General features: G+C 51.2%; 2 protein-coding genes across 14 annotated transcripts in view; one reads left to right on the forward strand and one right to left on the reverse strand.

Annotated features, from left to right (window-relative positions):
• Positions 1-9,076, forward strand: part of DENND2A (DENN domain containing 2A) — a 60,542-nt gene extending 51,466 nt beyond the window's left edge. For 6 of the 7 annotated variants that reach the window (XM_071727267.1, XM_071727281.1, XM_071727253.1 and 3 more), the window contains 6 exons: positions 3,317-3,494; positions 4,320-4,361; positions 5,600-5,717; positions 6,338-6,577; positions 7,664-7,750; positions 8,352-9,076. In XM_071727267.1, the coding sequence (XP_071583368.1) occupies positions 3,317-3,494; positions 4,320-4,361; positions 5,600-5,717; positions 6,338-6,577; positions 7,664-7,750; positions 8,352-8,383 (697 nt within the window). In that variant the 3' untranslated portion in view covers positions 8,384-9,076. Of the gene's footprint in view, positions 1-3,316; positions 3,495-4,319; positions 4,362-5,599; positions 5,718-6,337; positions 6,578-6,813; positions 6,912-7,663; positions 7,751-8,351 lie in introns of those variants that run through there. The other variant, XM_071727289.1, reaches the window with a different exon arrangement.
• Positions 9,077-16,177: 7,101 nt separating this feature from the next.
• LOC139787907 (uncharacterized) overlaps positions 16,178-19,506 on the reverse strand; it is a 36,641-nt gene continuing 33,312 nt past the window's right edge. For all 7 annotated transcript variants that reach the window (XM_071727335.1, XM_071727352.1, XM_071727300.1 and 4 more), the window contains one exon: positions 16,178-17,700. In XM_071727335.1, coding sequence (XP_071583436.1) covers positions 17,505-17,700 — 196 coding nt within the window. In that variant the 3' untranslated portion in view covers positions 16,178-17,504. The remainder of the gene's footprint in view (positions 17,701-19,506) is intronic.

The raw sequence follows: 19,506 nt of genomic DNA on the forward strand, positions 1-19,506 counted from the left end.
AAGAACTCTCAAAGGACTGACTGATGCTGAAATAAATAGTGCTTTGAGAGAGCATTAAACTGTTCTGGTTGTGTTGTGCACAGCAACTGTGGTTAATTCTCTACACATCTCGCAGAGGTGTGCCCAGAACTTCAGTATCTGTATCCACCTTCTGAGCAGAGGTGTACCTGCTGTATTACAGCTGAGGTGTAGTTTGGGCCCTTCCACCATTGCTGCTGGCTGAAGAGCACATGGTCACACAGGTGGTGTAAAACAAATTTATCATACTGGATTATTTTGCAAGGCTCAGCAGCCAAAGTGTGAATCAGCAGTCCCTTCAGTGTTTGTTGCAGTGCTGCATTCAAGAGAAGGAAGGAGCTTAGGCTTCAGTCATTCCAAAGGACCAAGGTTCTGCTGGAGCTCCCTGACATTATCTGCAAGTCTGACTGAATCACATGCAGAAGAGACACCTCAGTGTTACCTCCTCTGTGTCCATCTCCAGAATGGTGTGCCTTCAGAGGAGGCTCACAGACCTCAACCCTATCAGTATTGTTCCCTGAAAATGTCTTCCACAGTGTGAAATGCTTCAGAGATCACTAGGATTTATCCTGGAGATGATGAGGCATTCACAGATGGGAAGGCGGAATGGGAAGCTTTCTTACTTCCCACTGCATGGTGCATAAAATTTCAGACTTAAACAGCTCTGTCTGTGACTTCCTCTGACTGGACCTGAGCCATCTTTCCTCCCACTTAATCTCTCACGTACCATGTGTGCTCACTGGGACTTGAGAGCAGGCTTCAGGGAAGAACAAGCCACCATAAATACAGCAGGAGACAGCATGTTGTAATATCTCACTATGCCATAAATAACTGTGTACTTCAGCTGCTCACTGCTCCTCTGTGGAGCTACCTGGAATCATGGAGATCCTTTCCCTCAGTTTTCAAGTGCTGTCTATAAAGGCAGTTCCCACCTTTAGGCAGGAAAGGTGGATGTGCCTTCAAGGTGCAGGATTTCTCACAAAGGTGGAACTTCCACCTTCAGTCTCTCTTCAAAGAAGAGGAAGTCCATTGATGGTGGTTTTGAGAGCACTGCCACGGTGCTGTGCACAGGTGATGAAAGGAGTTCTTTCAGCTTTCACCATGATGATGATGCTGTTGTTACTGGGGCTATTATCAATCAGAAACTGAGGAGTGGAAAATATGCTCTGTGTTAATGGAGAGGAAGAGAAGCCCCTGCTTTTGCACATACTAGCATAGTGTGAAATTTATGGATTTGCCAGTAACACCACCTTGAAGGAGGCAGTTTTTAAAGGATCTTTTTAACTTAGAGTGCACTTCTGAGATGGCACATTTATTTTTGTTGTAGTTTCTTTCAAGACTGGCTTGTATGATGGATACAAGAAAAATGATGTACTTTGATACTGTTCTTTTTCTGCATGGGTGTTGGGGGTTTTTTTTGGTAAATTTACTGGTTTCATACTAGCTCTGTGCTTTCTTACTGTTTTCATTTTGTTTCTCTCAAGTTCATTCTCTACCTTGCATGTGTGGTAGACACTGCAAGACATGGGTTTGCTTTTGAGGGCAGGCACAGCAACAGAGGAGCAGCCAGCAGGAGTGAATGTGGAGAAGGGAGTAGGATACTCTTAAGACCCTCCTTGTCAAGGCTTACTGCTGTTCCCTACCTGTTACAGCCCTAGATAGAAGTCTCAGGTTAAACAGATTCTAGCGTCTCTCATGGGCTTTATTTGTCTTCAGAAAGCATCGTGTTTAAAAATGTTTTCTGCCTGGTTTCTTCGTGTGGTCACACTGATGTCCCAAGCATCTGTAATTGTGTTCTGCTAAACACAACTCACCTGGTAGTAGCTGTAGCCCAGTCACCACACACTGCTCAGCATGTGTCAGCCTTGCAGCACAGGGATTCCAATCCTCCACTCTTAGCTGGAGCCAGGAGTGGAGAGGGGAAAGAAAGCAGGCTTCGCTTTTCAGAGCAAGCTTGAGTCAAACCTCTTCCTTCACAAGTCAGCAATAAGCTGCCAGATCCGGATTGTCGAGTGTAAAGTCCCCCGTGGAGTTTAACAGGAGCCAGCTGGGCACCTTTCCTCTGTGACGTGACTCCTCTGGGCACACCAGCCTCCTACCCCTCCTCCTGCCTTTCAAAACCTGAATGCTAGTAAAACAAAATGATGATATATACAAGGTTTATAGTGGTAAGCCTTCCCCCTCCCCTGAGGCATTACAAATGCTTCCAGACCCAGAACTGATGAGTAACTGGTGCCCTGCAGCATGTTCTGCTGTGTCAAACTGTAGCCCCTACCCAACTCCTGACAGAGAGTTGATGGGGATTTCTGGATGGGACCCTCTTGGAAATTGTCAGCAAAGACACTTGCAGCAGAGTTGCTGATGGCATCTGAGAGGGGTAGAAGGAAGGCTGTGATCCTGTGAGCTGTGGGCAGCATCCCAGAGTGGCTGGCTGTGGGCTCCCTTCCAGGGATTTCACCCTCCCATGATTCTGAGTAGACCTGGCAGGCTCCACAGGCTGCTTGGTGCCTGAATAGACTCTGGATGGAGAGTGCTGCCTTCCTCCTTCCACCATGTTCTGACATGGCTGATAGGAGTTACCAGTATGAGTGAGACCAGTGGAAGAGCCCACCACTGGCACATGATTGTTCCTGCTAATGGTTGCCCAAAGGCAAAGCATTGCTGCAGAAGTAGCAAGGCAAGGGGCAAGGCTGGGCCATGGCTGGAACAATCTGCAGAAATGCCTGGAGACCTTGTGGCTTCAAGTTGTGCCTGGGGCTTTGTTAAGGGGTCCAGGCAGGTCACCCAGCTGCACCGACAAGGCCAAGACTATGACCAGCAGGTAAGTGGCCCAACATACAGCCCAGCTGAGGGCTGCTGTAGTATTGGAGCCATGTTCTGCACCCCACTGCTGTGTACTGTCTGTGCTGGTCAGTATAGCTTCTCTGCATTCAGAGCTGTGGCTTTCCCATGGGAAGAGCCACAGAGGTATGTTGTGAGAGAATGAACTCATTTATCTAACACGAGGCAGTGGCATAGGAAACCTTATGTCTCTGCCGTATTTCCCATCAGGGCCCTGGAGCAGCAGGTCCTGGACCCATCTCTTGTCACATGCACGTGGGTCAGGATTGTCTCTTGTAACCTGGGCTCCTGTCTCCAGTCATTGCTCCCAAACCTGAAAAACGGGTTCAGAAATTTGTGAAAGCCCCTAATAATTGTGGAGCTCAGCTGGGGAATGACCGGAAGAGCCCTGATTTCCAAGAAGCACTGCTTATCTCCTGACTGACCACATTGCTCTTGGTTGTGTTTCCTCTTCCAGCACTCTTTCCAAGTGTTGCCATGCCACAGTGGCCCTCCTGTACCCCTTCACCTGGCAGCACACCTACATCCCCGTGTTGCCACCTTCCATGATTGACATCGTGTGCTCACCCACCCCCTTCCTCATCGGCCTGCTCTCCAGCTCCCTGCCACGCCTGAAGGAGCTCCCCGTGGAGGAGGTGAGCCCTGCACCCACTCTGTGGCTCTGCTCTCTGTTGCTTCTACTGGGCCAAGTTGTCTTCTGTCACAGAAGGGCTGTTCCTGAGAGCCTTACTTGGCAGCTCGTGGCATGAAGGAGCTGAGGTCTCATCCTCTGTCTCCTGCCAGTGTAGGTTGAGGGAGGAGGCGGACATCCCCTGGGGAGGCAGAAGGCTGCCCTCTGCCTTGTCTGCAGCTTGGGAAGGCAGGCGGGCTGGGAACTCCCACCCTGGGGCTGCTGAGGGTAGGAGATGATGTTGTTGAAGTTTCAGCATAGTGCTGTCTGGGGACTAAGCACAAAGTCTGCCAGGTTTGAAGTATGATCACTACAAATTGGCTGGGAGAGCTCCCCCTCTAATTAACAGAGGTGTATAATGGAAGGAATAAATAATTAAGAACCAGATTCATGGTGCACAAGGCTGAACACACAAGACTGAATGTAGTCGGAGAGGCATTTCTCTCCCTGCCCACCCAGGGGACAGCAGTGCAGTGCACAAGCAGAAAAGATGGAGCTGTGACCCTGATGTGTTTGTGGGGAGTGGTGAACTGGACTTGGAGCTCATCCTGCTGCTGTCCAAGCTGTTCTGTGGTTTGTGGCAGTATCGTTAGAAAGCCACAACAAGGGCTCTACTCTTGGCTCATGTTGGGTGCCTGCTCCAGCTGCAGTGGCTGGTGGGTGGGAGGAGCAGGGGCAGGGCCAAAGTATTTCCTCCAGAGCAGTTACAGATTAAGATAAACAGATTAGGATAAACTCTGATGAGGGAAATAATGACTTCTCCTTTTTATTCATTCCCTTTCATTCCTAGGTCCTCGTCGTTGACCTTGTAAATAACCGGTTTCTGAGACAGGTGAGCAGAGCAATTTCGTATCCTTCATCTTCTCTCACCTTCTTCCACCACACCTTGTTTCCATCCGTGTTTGCTGACCAGCAGGGGTGGCTGGTTTACTGCCCACACAAACTGAAGCAGGATTTGTGGTTGGCACTTACAGGGGTTGCTGTGTACATATGTACATAATAAGTACATAATAAGACAGTCCCAAACCACAGCTGTTGAGGACTGAATCATTGTGCTTTATCTCTCTCTTCCTCCCTTCTTTTTTAAGAAGGAGAAGTGGTGGCACTTGAGTAGTGCAGGTGCCTCTGAGTGGCAGCCTGTAAGGCTTACTGTCTGCTGGGGAGTAGCATGGGCTGTCCCAGCCTGTGTCTGTCAGGCCATGTTCTGTCTCATACCTGGCCCTGAGTGAGGAAGAGGCCTGGGTGATTTCTTCAAATCTCTTCCTGTCCAAGGAGCTTGTGATTCCTCGCTCCTTGCACTGGAGATGGGTGATAAGTAGGAAGCCAGTACACAGGAGCCTGTGTATTGCTCAGCAGATGAGACTGTCTGCTGATTTTTACTTCCCTTTTTTGTGGAGAGGAAAAGTGGGATAAATGAAGGGAAAAAGATGGATGTGCAAACCTGCATCAGTCTCACCCATGCCTCAGGTCCCACGGGTAGGACAGGATGAGCGCACCTCCTTCTGCAGGGAGTTGCATGTGGGTGAGGGGGAAACGCTTTACCTTGCCACTTCTCTTTCAGAGATCAAAGCTAAATCAGGCAGTCTCAGCCAGGGCTGGTGGGAGCTGGCACAGTCACCAGCAGCTCCTCAGTCTGGAGGAACTCTCTACGCCTCCGTAGCAGTACTGGTGGGGAGCAGGGGGTGTTGTGCTCACCGGGCTGCACGCCAGCATTGTTCAGCTCAGTCCCTTTTGTGGGGGTGGGAGGGCTGGCAGGCAGACTGTGAGGCCCTGGGTGAGCACCTCCCAGTAGCCTCTGGGGTAGGACACTTGAAACTGTTGCAAAACAGGAGAATATTTGGGACAAGACACAGCTTTTCTGTTTCCTCTGGTGCTTCTTTGATAGTCCCTCCAATGGGAGGCAGGTGCTGGGGAAGTGCCAAATGTATTACTTGAGAGTGCTCTGTCCTCGTGGCTAATTTTCAGTGCTCCCCCTTCCCTGCTGGGGATGGGATAGGAGCTGGTGAGGAGAAGGGCAAGGGCTGGCTATGTTCCAGCCCCAGGTGCTGAGGAGGTGGCTCTGTTTTGCAGATGGAAGATGAGGACTCCATCCTGCCCCGCAAGCTGCAGGCTGCCCTAGAGCACATCTTGGAGCAGAGGAATGAGCTGGCAAGTGACAAGGAGGAGGGCCCTGTCAATGGCAAGCAGGGTAAAGCACAGTGCCTTTCAGCTTGAAACCACATCTCTTTTTCTCCTGTTGCTTCTTTGGGGAGAGCTAGGCTTGTATTGAATTTAACACCACAGAAATTTGAGGTAGGTGAGGATTTCAGTTGAAGCTGTGTTAAGTATTCCATTGCATGAGGCACAATTCTCTTTGTGTGAAGAGAAACAATGCTTATCCCTACCTGGCTCTGCCCTTCTCTTACAGCTCCAGGGAGCACCTGTACTCCTTTGGGGGCAGGGGATCCCACAGTCCCCTTTCTGCTGCTGTTTGAGTGATACAGGCTTCTCTGAGGGACAGTGCATCTGGAGAGCTGCAGTCTGGGAGGTGGCCATGTGGCTCACAGGAACCTGGGCTGAGACAACTCTCTGCAGGGCAGTAGGGGAATCTCCTCATTGCAGGGAAGGCAAGGCAAAGCTTGGTGGCCTTCAAAATAGTAGCAGCCCGTTCCTATTCCATGGCAAGCACTTCCTAGGATGTGTCCATCTTAAGCAGACTTTCCCGCTCAGGCTAGATCCCTGCTCAGCCAGGGAGTTTGTGCCCAGGGCCTTTCCTGCTATGTCCTTCCAGCACTCTCCTCACCGTTGCCTCTTTCTTTTTTCCCTTAGAGACCAACCCTTTGAACGAGGTGGTGTCTGAGGCCTTTGTCCGTTTCTTTGTGGAGATTGTGGGTCACTACTCCCTCTTCCTGACCCCCACGGAGCGAGAGGAGCGGGCCCTGCAGCGCGAAGCTTTCCGCAAGTCCGTCTCCTCCAAGAGCCTCCGACGCTTCCTGGAGGTCTTCATGGAGACACAGATGTTTGGGGGCTTTATTCAGGAGCGGGAGCTGCGGAAGCAGGGGGTCAGAGGTGAGGGGCTCTGCAGTCAGGAAAACTCCCCCGTGGCTCCCATGAGAGCTGGGAGATGCTCAGCAACCACCAGCTCCATCTGCAGCACCGTGGCTGGAGGCTGCAGTGTCTGTGCAGGGATGTTGGGAGGAAGGTGGGAGGGAAGCAGCAGCACAGTTGATGGTTTGTTCACACACCCCTGTGCAGCCTTCAAGAAGTCACCCAGGGATTTTTTTTGTCTCTCCTTATCTTCCCAGAAGGGTGCATTGCCTCACAGGGGCGTGGTGAGACGTAGTGTTTGCACAGTGCATGGGTACTGGATGCTGGAGAACAGGGGCTTTGTGTGTGTGAACTGGTAGGTTCTTGCTGGGGTTACAGGCACCCTTCACTGCTGCACTAAGGGACATAATCAGTGTCCTCCATGTGTGTGCCTCTTTGTTCCATGGTGAATTCTCATCAGGACTGTCACTGAAGGTGTATGCTTCTGGAACAATATTTATTCTTGTAGCCCCTCATGTCCCTTTTGCATATCTAGGGGAAGAACTGGCTGGATTAGCTGTGCCTATTTTGGCTAGTAGAAAATATGGAAGCATTTCCTTCCCAGAGCTGCTGCTTTTGTTTCACTGCAGTTAACCCTCAGTCCTGAGGGCTCTACTGGTGCTGAAGTTTCCCATCCATGCTGCTGCTTAGTGGTGGCTTAGCAGTTTCCTCACCAGCACTAATGAGCAGTGGACACTTGAATAGGTGGCTGTGTAAAAGAGGTTTTGCAGAGTGGTAAATCCTGTGTGACCATTCCCCAGATAGTCTCTCTTTTTGGACTTAGTTAATAGCAAAGGGACAGAGGTTTTGTCTCTCCCCATGTGAGATTCAAAAGCTCAGCCAGCTTTGCAGGGGTGGGGGAGGTGGTGGTAGTAGGGTGGCCCTACAAACATGGACCAACGCTCCTGTCCCAGATCCAGGCTCACCTGGTGGACAAGGTGGGGTGAGTTGTTCCCTCTCATGTGCAACAATATATTGGTAAGACAGGCAGCTATGCTTTCAGGGGGGTGTTCTTGCCTTATTTATAGGGAAGCAAAAGAGAAATTGTTGACTTCCTTCTTTCTGCAGGTCTCTTTGAGGTACGGGCTCAGGAGTACCTGGAAACACTTCCCAGTGGGGAGCAGAGTGGAGTCAATAGGTTCCTGAAAGGCCTAGGTAAGGAACCAGAAAAATCTTTGGCTTCTCAGGAGGCTTGGGCTTCTTGTTGCCTTCAGATCTGGCAGCAAAGAAGCTGCTGAAGTATGTCAGGACTTGGCTAGTGGCTGCTTGTGCCTTCTTGCATAGCAGTGCTCTGAGCATTGAGTGGTCAGTGCCTAGCCATGTATCCCTGCTCTGGCGTGCAGTTGGCTCTCCTCCTGGTCTGCCACTTGTCTGGAGGCTGGTGGGGAGCCAGTGTTCAGGCCATGAGCTAGGTCTGTGTCTTCTAAAGGATACAGGCAAGTCTGAGAAGGCAGTGGAGCCACCAGAGACTCAGAGGTGGTGGATGCAGTTCCTGATGGGGGGAGTGAGAGAGTCTCCACAGCCCATGGGAATCTGAGCTGGCAAAGCTGGGGCATGGAGGAGGGGAGGAGCAGAGAGAAATGGAAGGAAATAGATTTGCCCTTAGGGATCAGGTGTAGGAATCACCCAGGAGTTAATCCATTTTCTGCTGTAAGTGGGGCTAGACAAGAGCTCCAGATGGATGTTAGTCCTTGTTACTGAAACTTAAAGAAAAGCCTTGGTTGCTAAGTCCATTTTCCTTTCTCTGTCTCTTCAGGTAGCAAAATGAAATTCCTCCACAAAAAGTAAAAGTGAAGCACATCTTCCTTCCCTAGAAGAGAATGGATTTACCATTTAACAACAATAAATCAGACTATTTGCAACCATTCCTGTTCAGCCTGCTCCCAGGAGCCAGCAGCCATGGGTGAGCTGACCATGGCTGGGGGACACTCACACTTGTGGTGCCACTAGAAGATTCCATGGCTGCTGGGCTGCTGGGCTGGGTTTCTGGATATCTACAGTACCATGCACTGGACCAAGCACTCTCTGAACTCTGCACTAGCACATTGCAGGCATCCCGGCGGATTGGATCTCTTAGCTAGTCATTTATTTGTTTTGTTGTATTTTTCTATTTATATTGAGGTTAGAACAATTATTAACCGATGACTCTTGCCCTGCCTCCTGGCTCCAGCTGGTGCTGCAGGAGACCAAAGTGGGAATCCCATGGGACTGAGCTGGCAAAGCTCGGGCATGGAGGAGGGGAGGAGCAGAGAGAAATGGGAGGAAATAGGTCTCTGCAAAGCGAGGATGCTGAGGGCTGCAAGGATGATGTGGACTGACCAAGAGGAGCTTCCAAGCAAGGGAGAAGGGTGAGGGGGGAACCACTAAACCTACTGAGGACTTGATGGGCCAGCCAGCTCCCCGAGTGGCTGTGCCAGGGGGTCCTGGCACAAGGAGAGGCCTTTCACTATGCAGTGTAATTAAAAGCGATTGGTGTAAAAAGCATGCAAACCCTTGGTGTTTGGGAGAAGGGGACAAGATGTGTCTGCCCATTTAATGCCCACTGTGAGCTAGAGAGGGCATTTAGCAGCTGAACCCTCAGCTTGGCCAAGCCCTTGGCTTCCCTGTGAGCCTTACAGCCTGAGTGGCCTCGTTTCCTCACCTGGTTGCTTACAGGGCAAGCCCAAAGTGGAGCTCACCTGCAAGGTGTTACCTGGGAGATCTGCTTCCAGAAGATCACATGGGCTTTCCTCTCTCATCTGGGACGTTGCTGCAGAGGAGCACAGTAGGAAGCAGGCAGAGAGTGCCTGCTGCTCTGAGCTGCTGAGCTCCTGGTTGGGTAGCAGGTAGGACCTCCTGCTTGCCTCTCTTCTGTTTGTTTAGGTGGGGAGGTGTCAGGGGAGGCACACAGAGTTTGAGGAGGGGGTAAGGGCTCATTGTCCTCCTGTTGCTTGAATGAGCAGAGTCGAGAGCAGCTGGAGCATCCTTGTGTCTCCTCTGCTCCTTGGAGAGGAAGCCAAAGGTACATCTTCTATGGGTTGTAGGAAAATCTCTTCCCTAGCTCCTGGGGGTTGTGGGGGGAGAGCTGCCTGTGGGTACCTCTGCTGTGGGTAGCTGCTACCCTGGGCTGCCTGGTTTTGAATATGGGCTGGAAGCTCCTGTGGGCAGTGGGCTTTCCTGGGAGAGAGGACCTTGTTGGCCAGCAGTGGGATGCAGAGGAGCTCACCTCCACTTGCTCACAGAGGGGGAGCTGTGGGTCCAGTGCTGCTCTGTGTATCGTACTGGAGTTTGTGTTTCCAGTTTCCTACAGTGGCGTCCTCTTCCTTTGCTATGGCTAAGGAGAGAGGAAGTGGTTGTGATGGGTGTTGGCAGGGAGCTGGGTGGGTGGAGGGCTGAGTGCTTGGAGGGACAGAGCTTTGCTGGCTCCCTGTGTAATGGGGCTGCTCATGTTTGTGATGTGTGCCACTATCTGGGAAGCAGATAAGCTGGGCAAATAGCTCCAGCTGGCCCTGATGAAGTAGGGTATTGGCCCAGAGGATCTCCCAGTGGTGCCTTCCCACCTGAACCCTTCTCTGGTTCTGTGTTCAGCACCATAAATACGGGGCAGCCCCAGTGCTATGCCAGGCAGGGGGCAGGGAGGCAGCACCCACAGCTCTCTGCTCCCCAGCTGGTGTGCAGGGACAGTGGAAGCAGCAATAGAGAGGGTCAGAGAGGGCAGCAGCATTTTCCCCCTTCTCCCCAGACTCAGGATCCTGCAGGGGTGACCAGGTGGAAGGTGTGGGGACTGCCCCTCACATGTGCTCAGAGAAATTGGCACCAATTAAAGCTTAGTCTGGCACAGGAGGTGGTGGTGGGTCTGCAAAAAGAAACTGCAGTGGAGTTGAAGGTGAATCAAACACTGTTTTGGCTCTCTTTTAAAGGCATTTTTCCTTTTTAATGGTAGCAAAATGAGGTTTTGCAAAGCTGGGATCCACCCACACACACAGAAGTGGCCAGGCTGGTTGTAAAGCTTTCTGGGGTCCTAAATGAAGCTGATTTTGTGACTCAGCTCAGGCCTTGAGACACAGCTGTCCTACAGGTGTCCTCCACTGCCGAGCCTGTGCCTGGGGGTCTTTCTTCCCCTTCTCACCTTCTCAGGTGAGGTTTTCACACTTTGCTTTCCTTGGTGAGAGCTGCAATAAGGAGCTGGGATGATTTCCTAGGATCCATGATGCTCACAGGCTCCTTAGCTCAGCTTGAATTTGTGTGAGCATGCCAAGATACTGGGAGTTTATTTGCAGTATCCTTATAGCTCACATGAGAAAAGGGCTGTGAAATAACCCCAGTTGTCTCATCTGGGGACTCTGCCAGCATGGGGCTCTGTAGCCACTCTGCTTTTCTTTGGCACCTCCTAGGAAAGTGGGAATCAAGCCTACATAGTGTACGAAATCCACAAAGGGTGTTAAAAAGCATGAGAAGTGCAGTGAAAGAAACATTTACAGCTGTTCCCTTAAGGATTTAAAATGAAACTGGGACAGAGCATTGTTCTCCAGCTGTAGGACAGCCTCTCCAGCTTGATATCAAACTGTTACCCAGGGATGAGCAGGATCCTGCGTCTCTCAGGGACCTGGAAGCTCTGGAGGAACACACCTGTGAAGAAAAGCCATAGGACTGGCTGTGCATGCCACCCAGCGTGGTCCATGTGCACTTCCATGGACACTGTCAAACAGATGGCCAGAGAAGATTATGGCCAGAGCAGATGTGCTGGTTGTGCTCTATATGCTGCATATATACACACTATATACCCAAAGCATTATATTTTCCATGTCCCACAACCAGGGGTTTCCTGCACCAGACAAAGAGCTGTAGCTTTGGTTATGTTCTCTTCCATAACATGTACACAGGTGAGGTGAGAGGCCAGTCTGCAGGCACTATGGATGTACCCAGGGCACTGGAGAACAAGGACACTTGTTCTTGTGAGGTTAAATGTTGAAAGATGTGATCTCTGCTCACTGCCAGTCCTTGGTTAATTAAGCATCTCACATGTGCTGACATGAGCAGCTCTGCAGTGCCCGTGCTGCCTGGGAGAGATGCATTTGGCTGACTCACAAAGCCACTGGCTAAACCCCAAGGCCCCAGACTTCTCCTGGGCTTGTCCACAAGCCCTGCAGGAGCTCAGGGTGCTGGGCAAATCCCTGCTCTGACAGAAGCAGCAGTGTCCTATTCACAGCTGCTCGTTCATCACTGATGGTGGCCGCTGGTGGCAGGAGGGACAGGCAGCCCTGTGCAGACAAGACCTGTCTTGCACAGGGTAGGTGTGACCTGGGTTTGGAGGGGTGTAGCTGAAGGGCTGTGCTTGCAGGAGGCAGGGGGGGGTCCCCTTTTTTGGGGGGTTTGAAGCCTACCTCTCTGCCTGGAGACACCTTTCAGGTTGCAGGTGCCAGCGGGCAGCTTGCAGGTGTAGAGCCCCAGGCAGCCACCACAGTCAGAGGGCTTCTGGCAGGGTCTGGACTGGATGCTGTGGCAGGAGTGCTGCAGAGGAAGGGACAGAAGTGGCCACAGTGTCTGGCCTTGCCCGACCCCTGGCCTGGGACCCCCTCCCAGTCATCACCCTCTGCTCAACGCTGCTGAGAGCCCCCAGCCCTGAGGAGACCTCTGAGAGGTACCTTCTGTGCAGGCATCTCTCATAAAACCAGAAGGTTTCCTTTTGGGGTTTACGTGCCCTGCAGCCTGTTAGTTGTTTTGGGGTGACATGAACTGCTCAGCCCTGGGAATGCACTTGCCAGGGGCTGTCAGCTCCAGCATGGTTACCCTGACAGCAGTGAGATGAGCTGAAAAGAGCCTCTCCATCTCCCTGAGATAGGAAGATGAGAGCTCTCATTAGAGAGCAAAGCCTAGTTGCAGAAGGTTAGGTGGTATAATGGGATGTGCATTTGCTGCTGGATATTTGGTTTCCATTTAAAACAGTAAAATAACACAGTAAAACCTGCAGTCTTGCTGCTCTCCAGGCTGTAGAGCAGCAGCAGCATGGAAGGAGCTGCAGAAGTCAGGGCCCAAGTGCATTTTCCGGGTCAGCTCATTACTGTTCTTGGCAGACAGTGCAGGAAGTGGCAGTCCCCTGTGGCTGAAGGTGCCCCCAACCCCCCTCCTTGCCGTGGTGTTTTGGGGCACACACCCAGACCTGTGTTCACCTCCCGACCTGCTCACAAGGGGCATGTGCAGCCATGGGCTCTGCTTTGCACCTCACCAGGTACCCCAGGGGGCTTTAGGGTTTTCACTGCCCATCTCCCTCACCTGTCCCACAAGCTGAACAGTGCTGTGAGGCCGTGCTGTGGGCAGCACTTTCACACTCAGCTCTTGGGGAATATTTGCGGGGCCATGGCACACGCTGCACCTCCTGCTACTGCCCTCGTTCCTGCCTGATTTTTTTTTTTTTTTTTTTTTTTTATGTCCCCGTAATGCCCCAGGGGCTGTCAGGTGGTGAGGTTGGCTCTGCATGGGGGTGCTGGGGCTCAGGTGTGCATGGGGGAACTGGTTTGAAAGCTGGAGAGCTGGCTGAGCTGCACGGGCAGGTACATGTGAGGGCAGATGGTGGCAGCCTGCACGGGGGTGTAGCCAAATGACTGCAAGCGTTTGCATGGTAAAACTGCTGGGAACTCAGGGCATGGGGCTGTTCCAGGAGGATGCTCTCCTTCCCCTGCATAGCACTGAATTATGGGGCTGTCCTGCCTGGTTTCCATGTCTCTGGTCCACAGACCTGTCAGAGCCCCTGCTGGCTCCCTGTTATAACAAGTTATAACAAGTGCCGAGCCAGTGACATCCCACCCACCCCAGGGGAACCCACGGAGCTGCAAAGCTTAGGGAACGACCCATTTCTTTGACCCCATCCTCTTCCCTAGGTGCTCTTAACCCCATTATGCACAGCCCCTCCGTGCCCTGCAGACAGGTCAGCAGAAGGGGCTCACCCAGCTGCCCAGCCCCAGGGTCAGGAGCAAGGGGCTGACACTTCCCCATCCTCCCCATCTCCCTGCAAGCCCTGGGTGCAAACCCTGATCCTCGGGGAGGGGGGGGGGATGGGCTGTGCTTACCGTGTCCCCGTTGAACTTCCCGTGGCCCTTCAGGTGATGGCTCAGCCCCAGGCTCCTGCTGCGGGAGGGTTGCTGTGGGATCCTCCAGGGCTTGCTGGGGGGGTCCTGCTTGCCACTGCCCAGCAGGGCCTTGGCTAGGGGTCTGGAGCTGGGGGGAACCTCTCCCATCACTCCCAAGGGACCGGCTGGGGGGTGGCTCCCCCCCAAGCCTTGCTTAGGCAGGCTGTCCCCTCCATCTCCAGCTTCTGGCTGCAGCTTTGGGGTGGCTGCCCAGATCCCCAGTGCCTCAGATGGTGCCAGGACTGAGCAGAGCAGGACCAGGGGAAGCACAGCAACAATCTCCAAATGGACCTTCATCTTCTGAGCCTGGCTTTGCTCGGATCCTTCCTGCCCAAACAATGATGTTCAGAGAGAGGTAGAAGCAGAGGTTGGAAGCTGCCTCCTTCCCCTGCTGCTGGATCCAGCCAAAGCAATTTATATAGTGCAGGGACCTACCCTGGGGGCACAACCCTGTTCCCCCACCCCTAACATGTCCCACCTCCCTTTTTGTGAGCAAACCCAGCTGCTTGTGTGGGTCCCTGTCCCCCTCCCTCATGCTCCAAACACCCTGCACCCTCCCACCATGGCCCCCCTGTCCCCACTCTGTGAGGGGTAGGGGTGTGTGTGTGCCTGTGGGCAGTGTCTCCCACTTCTGAGCAGAGTCCTTTAGCTAAGCCACACTTGTAAGCAAGGTGGGGGAGAGCTGTTGTTAAATATTGGTGTGTGGCATGTGGAGAGGGGATGTCTAAGAACAAAATTAGTCCCCTGAGTCCCTGAAAATGTAGCTGTTCTATTTTCATTTTGGTTGCCTATAGAGGTAGCACCAATGTTGATACAACTTTGTCAGCTCTCCAGCCTGCTCCTCGTGCCTTCTCGGATCTTCACCCAGTTTTTAGTCAAATCTGATGAAAAGGCAGCAGGCTCAGAGGTAGGGAGTAACAAGGAGCTTGCGGAAAGTGATCTGGGTAGAGGAAAGGCACCCAGTTAGTGCTTCTATCCACTGCAGTGGGAGTTCACTTACTGAACAGCAGAGCCCGCTCAGGATAGTTGTGTTAGAGCTGCCCTGACCAAGCTTTGGTTGGCTCTTGTGCCATGTCAGACACCAGTGATCTCCTCAGGCAAGGTCCTCAGCAATGTCTTGAGAAGGAGTCTGAGGCTGTACTCCAGGCTTACAGGCAACAGGCTCAAAAATCAGCCAGCACCAAAACCCAACTCCACTGGAAATTAGTTTTAATGAGCTTCAGTGTTCACCAAAGTGTTTATGCCTGCAGTGACATCCTGTGCACACTGCATGCTGCAAAGGAGGAGGTGACTTTTTCACTTTAATTCCATGGGAAGTGTGTCCATGTTTGGCATCTCTCAGGGTTGGAGAAGGGATGGCACCCTCCACCATGTCACAACCTCCCCATCATCAGCCTCCTGGCCAAGATGCTGCAGTCACAGTCCCGAGCAGCAGGACCATCCCTTTACCCTCAACCCCACTTACCAGCAGGGAAGGTCACACTCTGAGTCTTTTCTACTGGGCCACCTCAGCCACCAAAGGGCAACATTTGCACATACATGGAGCTGGGGGAGAGAAGCTTTTCATTCAGAATTGTTGTGAATGTTGTGAAATTGTTGTGAAAACATCCCCTACCACAGAGGAGGGACTGACAGTGCTGGTTTGATCAAAGCATTTGGGTAGGATGCACTTATGGTTTCCAGCCAGTGGATAGTTTGAACTAAAGAGCTGGGCAGGACGGGCAGCAGTCACAGCACCTCAAACCTCCATCACCTCTGCCAGCTCCAAGGCCAGATTTCCAGTGTGAAAAGTGTCTGTGTCCTGCCTGCTGCTCTACATCCTCCTGGTGGAAGGAAGGACTCTGGAGGGTGGTAGTGAGCTGCCAACCCACCCCCTGAATGTGAGCAAAAGGGAGGCAGGACACCATGCAGAGAGCTGAATCCCACACATCTGCTGCTATCATTTGCTGTGTGGGCAGCAGGGGTGCCCTAGGGAACAGGCACTGTCAGGCATGGCTGTTGTGATGACAAACTTGGACACAGCAGCTGCTGTAAAGCTGTAAGAGAGAGAGAGGCTGTTTCACACTGTACTTAAAGCCCATGCTGGAGCCTCTCTGTCCTGTGCTCCCCCAGACATAATTTTGGCATTTGTAAATGCACGCTGGGCATGGAGTAGGGATGAGGTCCCTGACCTTCTTAATAGGGAATGGTTCAGCAGCTTTGAGCCAGCAAGCATCCCTGTGAGACCCACACAGAGGTCTCTGGCCACTCATCTGGCCACTGCCATCCCTTGTTATTCCCTGCCAAGGGAGTCAGACACCCTGTGTGACCAAAAAGAACCACAGGCAGAGCCTGTATCTTCCCACCCCCGAGTTCACTCACTCAGGGGTTGCAAGCTACCTGGAAGAGGTATCTCCAGAAGATAAATTACACAACAGAAGAGTGAAAAGCTGGCTTCCATAGCCAAGCTGCCTATATTAGGTAATTTTCAAAAGGCTGTGGACAAGACTTTATTTGTGTGAAATTGATCTCAGTGTAGATATTCTTGGTAGTAAGATTCTGGAGCAGTTAAAGGCAGAAGGAGAATCATGCAGCTGTAGTCTGGACAGGGTTAAGGATGCACTGTTCCTGTCTTTGCTATGGACTCACTGCAAATTTGGCAGAGTAATTTGAATTACACAGCTTGTATGTCCACCTGTAAACAAGGACTGTGCTTCCCTTCCTCCCTGGAAACAGTGTCTTTATCCTGTCATGGTACCAGGAGACTTCTTGTTCCATAGGGAAGGGAAGGTGTGACTGAGCAGTAGTTTTGTTGCCAGCATGCAGTGCTCTGTTAGGATTCCATGCCCACCACTGCTCCTCCCCACATGTGGGAAGTTTTCTCTGTCAAGTACCCAGTGGTTTGCCAAGTGACAGAGGTGTGTTGAGAAGACCTTGCTCTCTTTTGCTCCTGAGGGCTGAGGAGGAAGGAAACCCCAAGTCCAGAGGAGGGCATGTGGAACAAGGGACAGACATCTTTTAAAGGTCACCAACTGGCCCTTGGTTACCCTTCTTTGATTGGTTTTGTCTGCTTGCTTCATGGGCATTGGGCTTCAGAGCCAGAAAGGATGGTGCTTGCTGACTGGCTTGGGAAGATCAATGAGGTTGTTGTAGTGTCAGGTACCTGCCACTGTCACATGCTGCACCTTGCCAGAGGCTGTGTGCTCTCTGGGATACCATCCAGGAGTAAGCAGCAAAAGATGATGTTGCTGCTGGGCCCACCTGAAGAAAGATGGTCCTGAAGATCGAGGATTTGATGGCAGAGGAGCTACAGACAACAGGGACACAAGATGGAGGAAGGGAAAATTCCTACAACCTAGAAGGACTGGAGGTTCAGAGGTCTGAAGGATCCGAAAACAGCTTTTCTTTACAAAGTTGTTGCCTGGGTTGGGGCCTCCTTCTCTGAGGGTTTACTCAAGACCAAAACAGATTAATGTTCTCCTTCAATGGAGAGGTGATATAAATGATCAACAGGCATTAGAATGGAGAACTAAGCTGTGGCTGCTGTAACCCAACAAAAATAAAATAAAAATAAGAAGGAAGAAAATAAAAGAAAATAAAATGGGAGGAAAGAACAGCAGATTAACATAAACATGAACAATGTGATACAAGTTGTCACCGAACGCATTCCACTGACATTTCACCTCCCCAAACGTGGTATGTACCAAAAGTCTAAGTTCTCTGGTCAGCAGACAGCTTTTGAGCTTGAAATTCAAAGCACATCCCAGTTCCTGGACATGGCAATGCTGGGAGTGCAAGGTGATGGATGAGAGAGCCAGAGTGCCCTAGTTCATCTTCCATATCTTCACCTCTGGCCAGCTCCTGCTCTTGACTTGCTCCTGGCTGACACTGGAAGTGCTGATTTCTGGGGAAATGGCCTCATAGGAATGGAGAGACAAGTTTGCAGCCAGCAGACCCATCCGGACACAGGTGTCTGTGTCATGTTTAGCCAGCATTCCTGCAAGGATTCCTGCCATTAAGCTGTGGAGAGAAGGAAAGGTAGTTTTTAACACTGGGGGAATAGCTTTGACTTCAGGAACACGGCCATTTGTTTGTAAGAGCATTTATGTGGACCCAAACCAACACTTACAGAAACAGAATATCACACAGGAGGGGTGAGGTTATAACAAAAAGTTTTTTCTTCCTTATATTTCCTTCAAAAAAACCCAGATAGGGCTGTTTACATTTTGTTTGCTTCTCATCTAAGAATCTGAGGTACTTTCTCATTCCATTTTGCCTTGATCTCTAATTATTCTGTCACTTCTCTGCTTCTTGCTGGGGCCTTGTTACGTTCCTGTTCCTGTCTTTGCTATGGACTTACTGCAAATTTGTCAGAGTAATTTGAAGTACACAGCTTGTATGTCCACCTGTAAACAAGGACTGTGCTCCCCCTCCTCCCTGGAAACAGTGTCTTTATCCTGTCATGGTACCAGGAGACTTCTGGGAAAGGAAGGTGTGACTGAGCTGAAGGGGTGGAGGGGAAACAGAGGTAAAGTTTCCATATATATGTGAGAGGGGCAACAGACACAGCTGGAAAAAATCTGAAGCTGAAATGAGATTGAAGATTCAGATTTCAGTAAACTTTTTGCTATGGTTTTTCATTTGAGATTTCCCAGTGAAAGCAATGTGAGTGCTTGGAACAGCAGCAGTCACCCCCAGGTCCTAACAAGGCACTCAGGAGGCCATCAGGGGAAGGGAATGACTTTGTCACCTCCCTGGCTTGCAGGGGAAAGCTCTGTTGAGGCATGAATATGTACAGGGATGTGATTGTGATTGACTGGGAACAGCTGCTTATTCATAGCTAAATAAAGTAATGATGCTTGGAAGCTAGGGAAGGACAAAGCAGAAGGGAAAGAGAGGGGAAAAGACAATGACATTTAAGAGCAAGAAGGACAGGAAAATGTGATTGCAGGAGGATTAATGAGGAAATCTATGGTGAAAGGGAAAAGATCAGGCTTGGGGTTTTTTTGTGCTCTGACTAATCAACATCTTTTTACACCTAACAAAGGCACAGAAGATTATGATTTCTATAAACCATTCAGTCTCTAAGCAGCTCCAGAAGTTCAGGGTAAATATTTGGGGGAGCATCCCCTAGCAATGCCATGTGCAGGATCATGGTGTTATGTTGTCATGGCAGCCAGGTGCAAGGAGCAAACAGGTGCTGCTCCAGGCACACACACACACACACACACACACACACACACACACACACACACACACACACACACACAGATCCTGGGCAGCATCTCTGGAGTTACAGGAAAGCTGAAGCAAGTGAGGTGCCCTGGATCAATGCAAGGATTCAGGGGGGCTGAGCCTTACCTGCATTATAGCCCTGGGTTCATACCCTGCTGCACAGACCCTTGAAAGTGCCAACAGCCTGGGCTCAGGCAGCTTTACCAGTTTATGGGCTGTGGAGATGGCAATGTCAGGTAATGTGCAGTGTCCCAGCATTTCCAGTCTGCTTTGGCACTCTTACTCTGTAGAATAGGGATTCCTGCAGCTCAATGGAGCGGCCATAGTCACCAGCAAGGAAAGCCCTGGGTGAACAAGAGGACTACAAAAACTCCCACATGGGCCTAGGGATTGTGGGGAATGGGATTTCCAGAACAATATTACCTCAGGAATGGGAGCAGTAATGGGCTTTCAGCTTTCAGCTAGTTTTAGAAGGAAAACCAAACTTCAAGTACTTCTCTGTAACTCAGTGGAGGTGTTTGGCAGTGGTGCACATTATCTCACCTTTGCTGTTCCCTTAAGCTTTTAAAAAGGGTAAGGGAACCCTAAAGA

This window comes from Heliangelus exortis, chromosome 1, assembly GCF_036169615.1.
Source record: "Heliangelus exortis chromosome 1, bHelExo1.hap1, whole genome shotgun sequence".
Lineage (NCBI taxonomy): Eukaryota > Metazoa > Chordata > Aves > Apodiformes > Trochilidae > Heliangelus > Heliangelus exortis.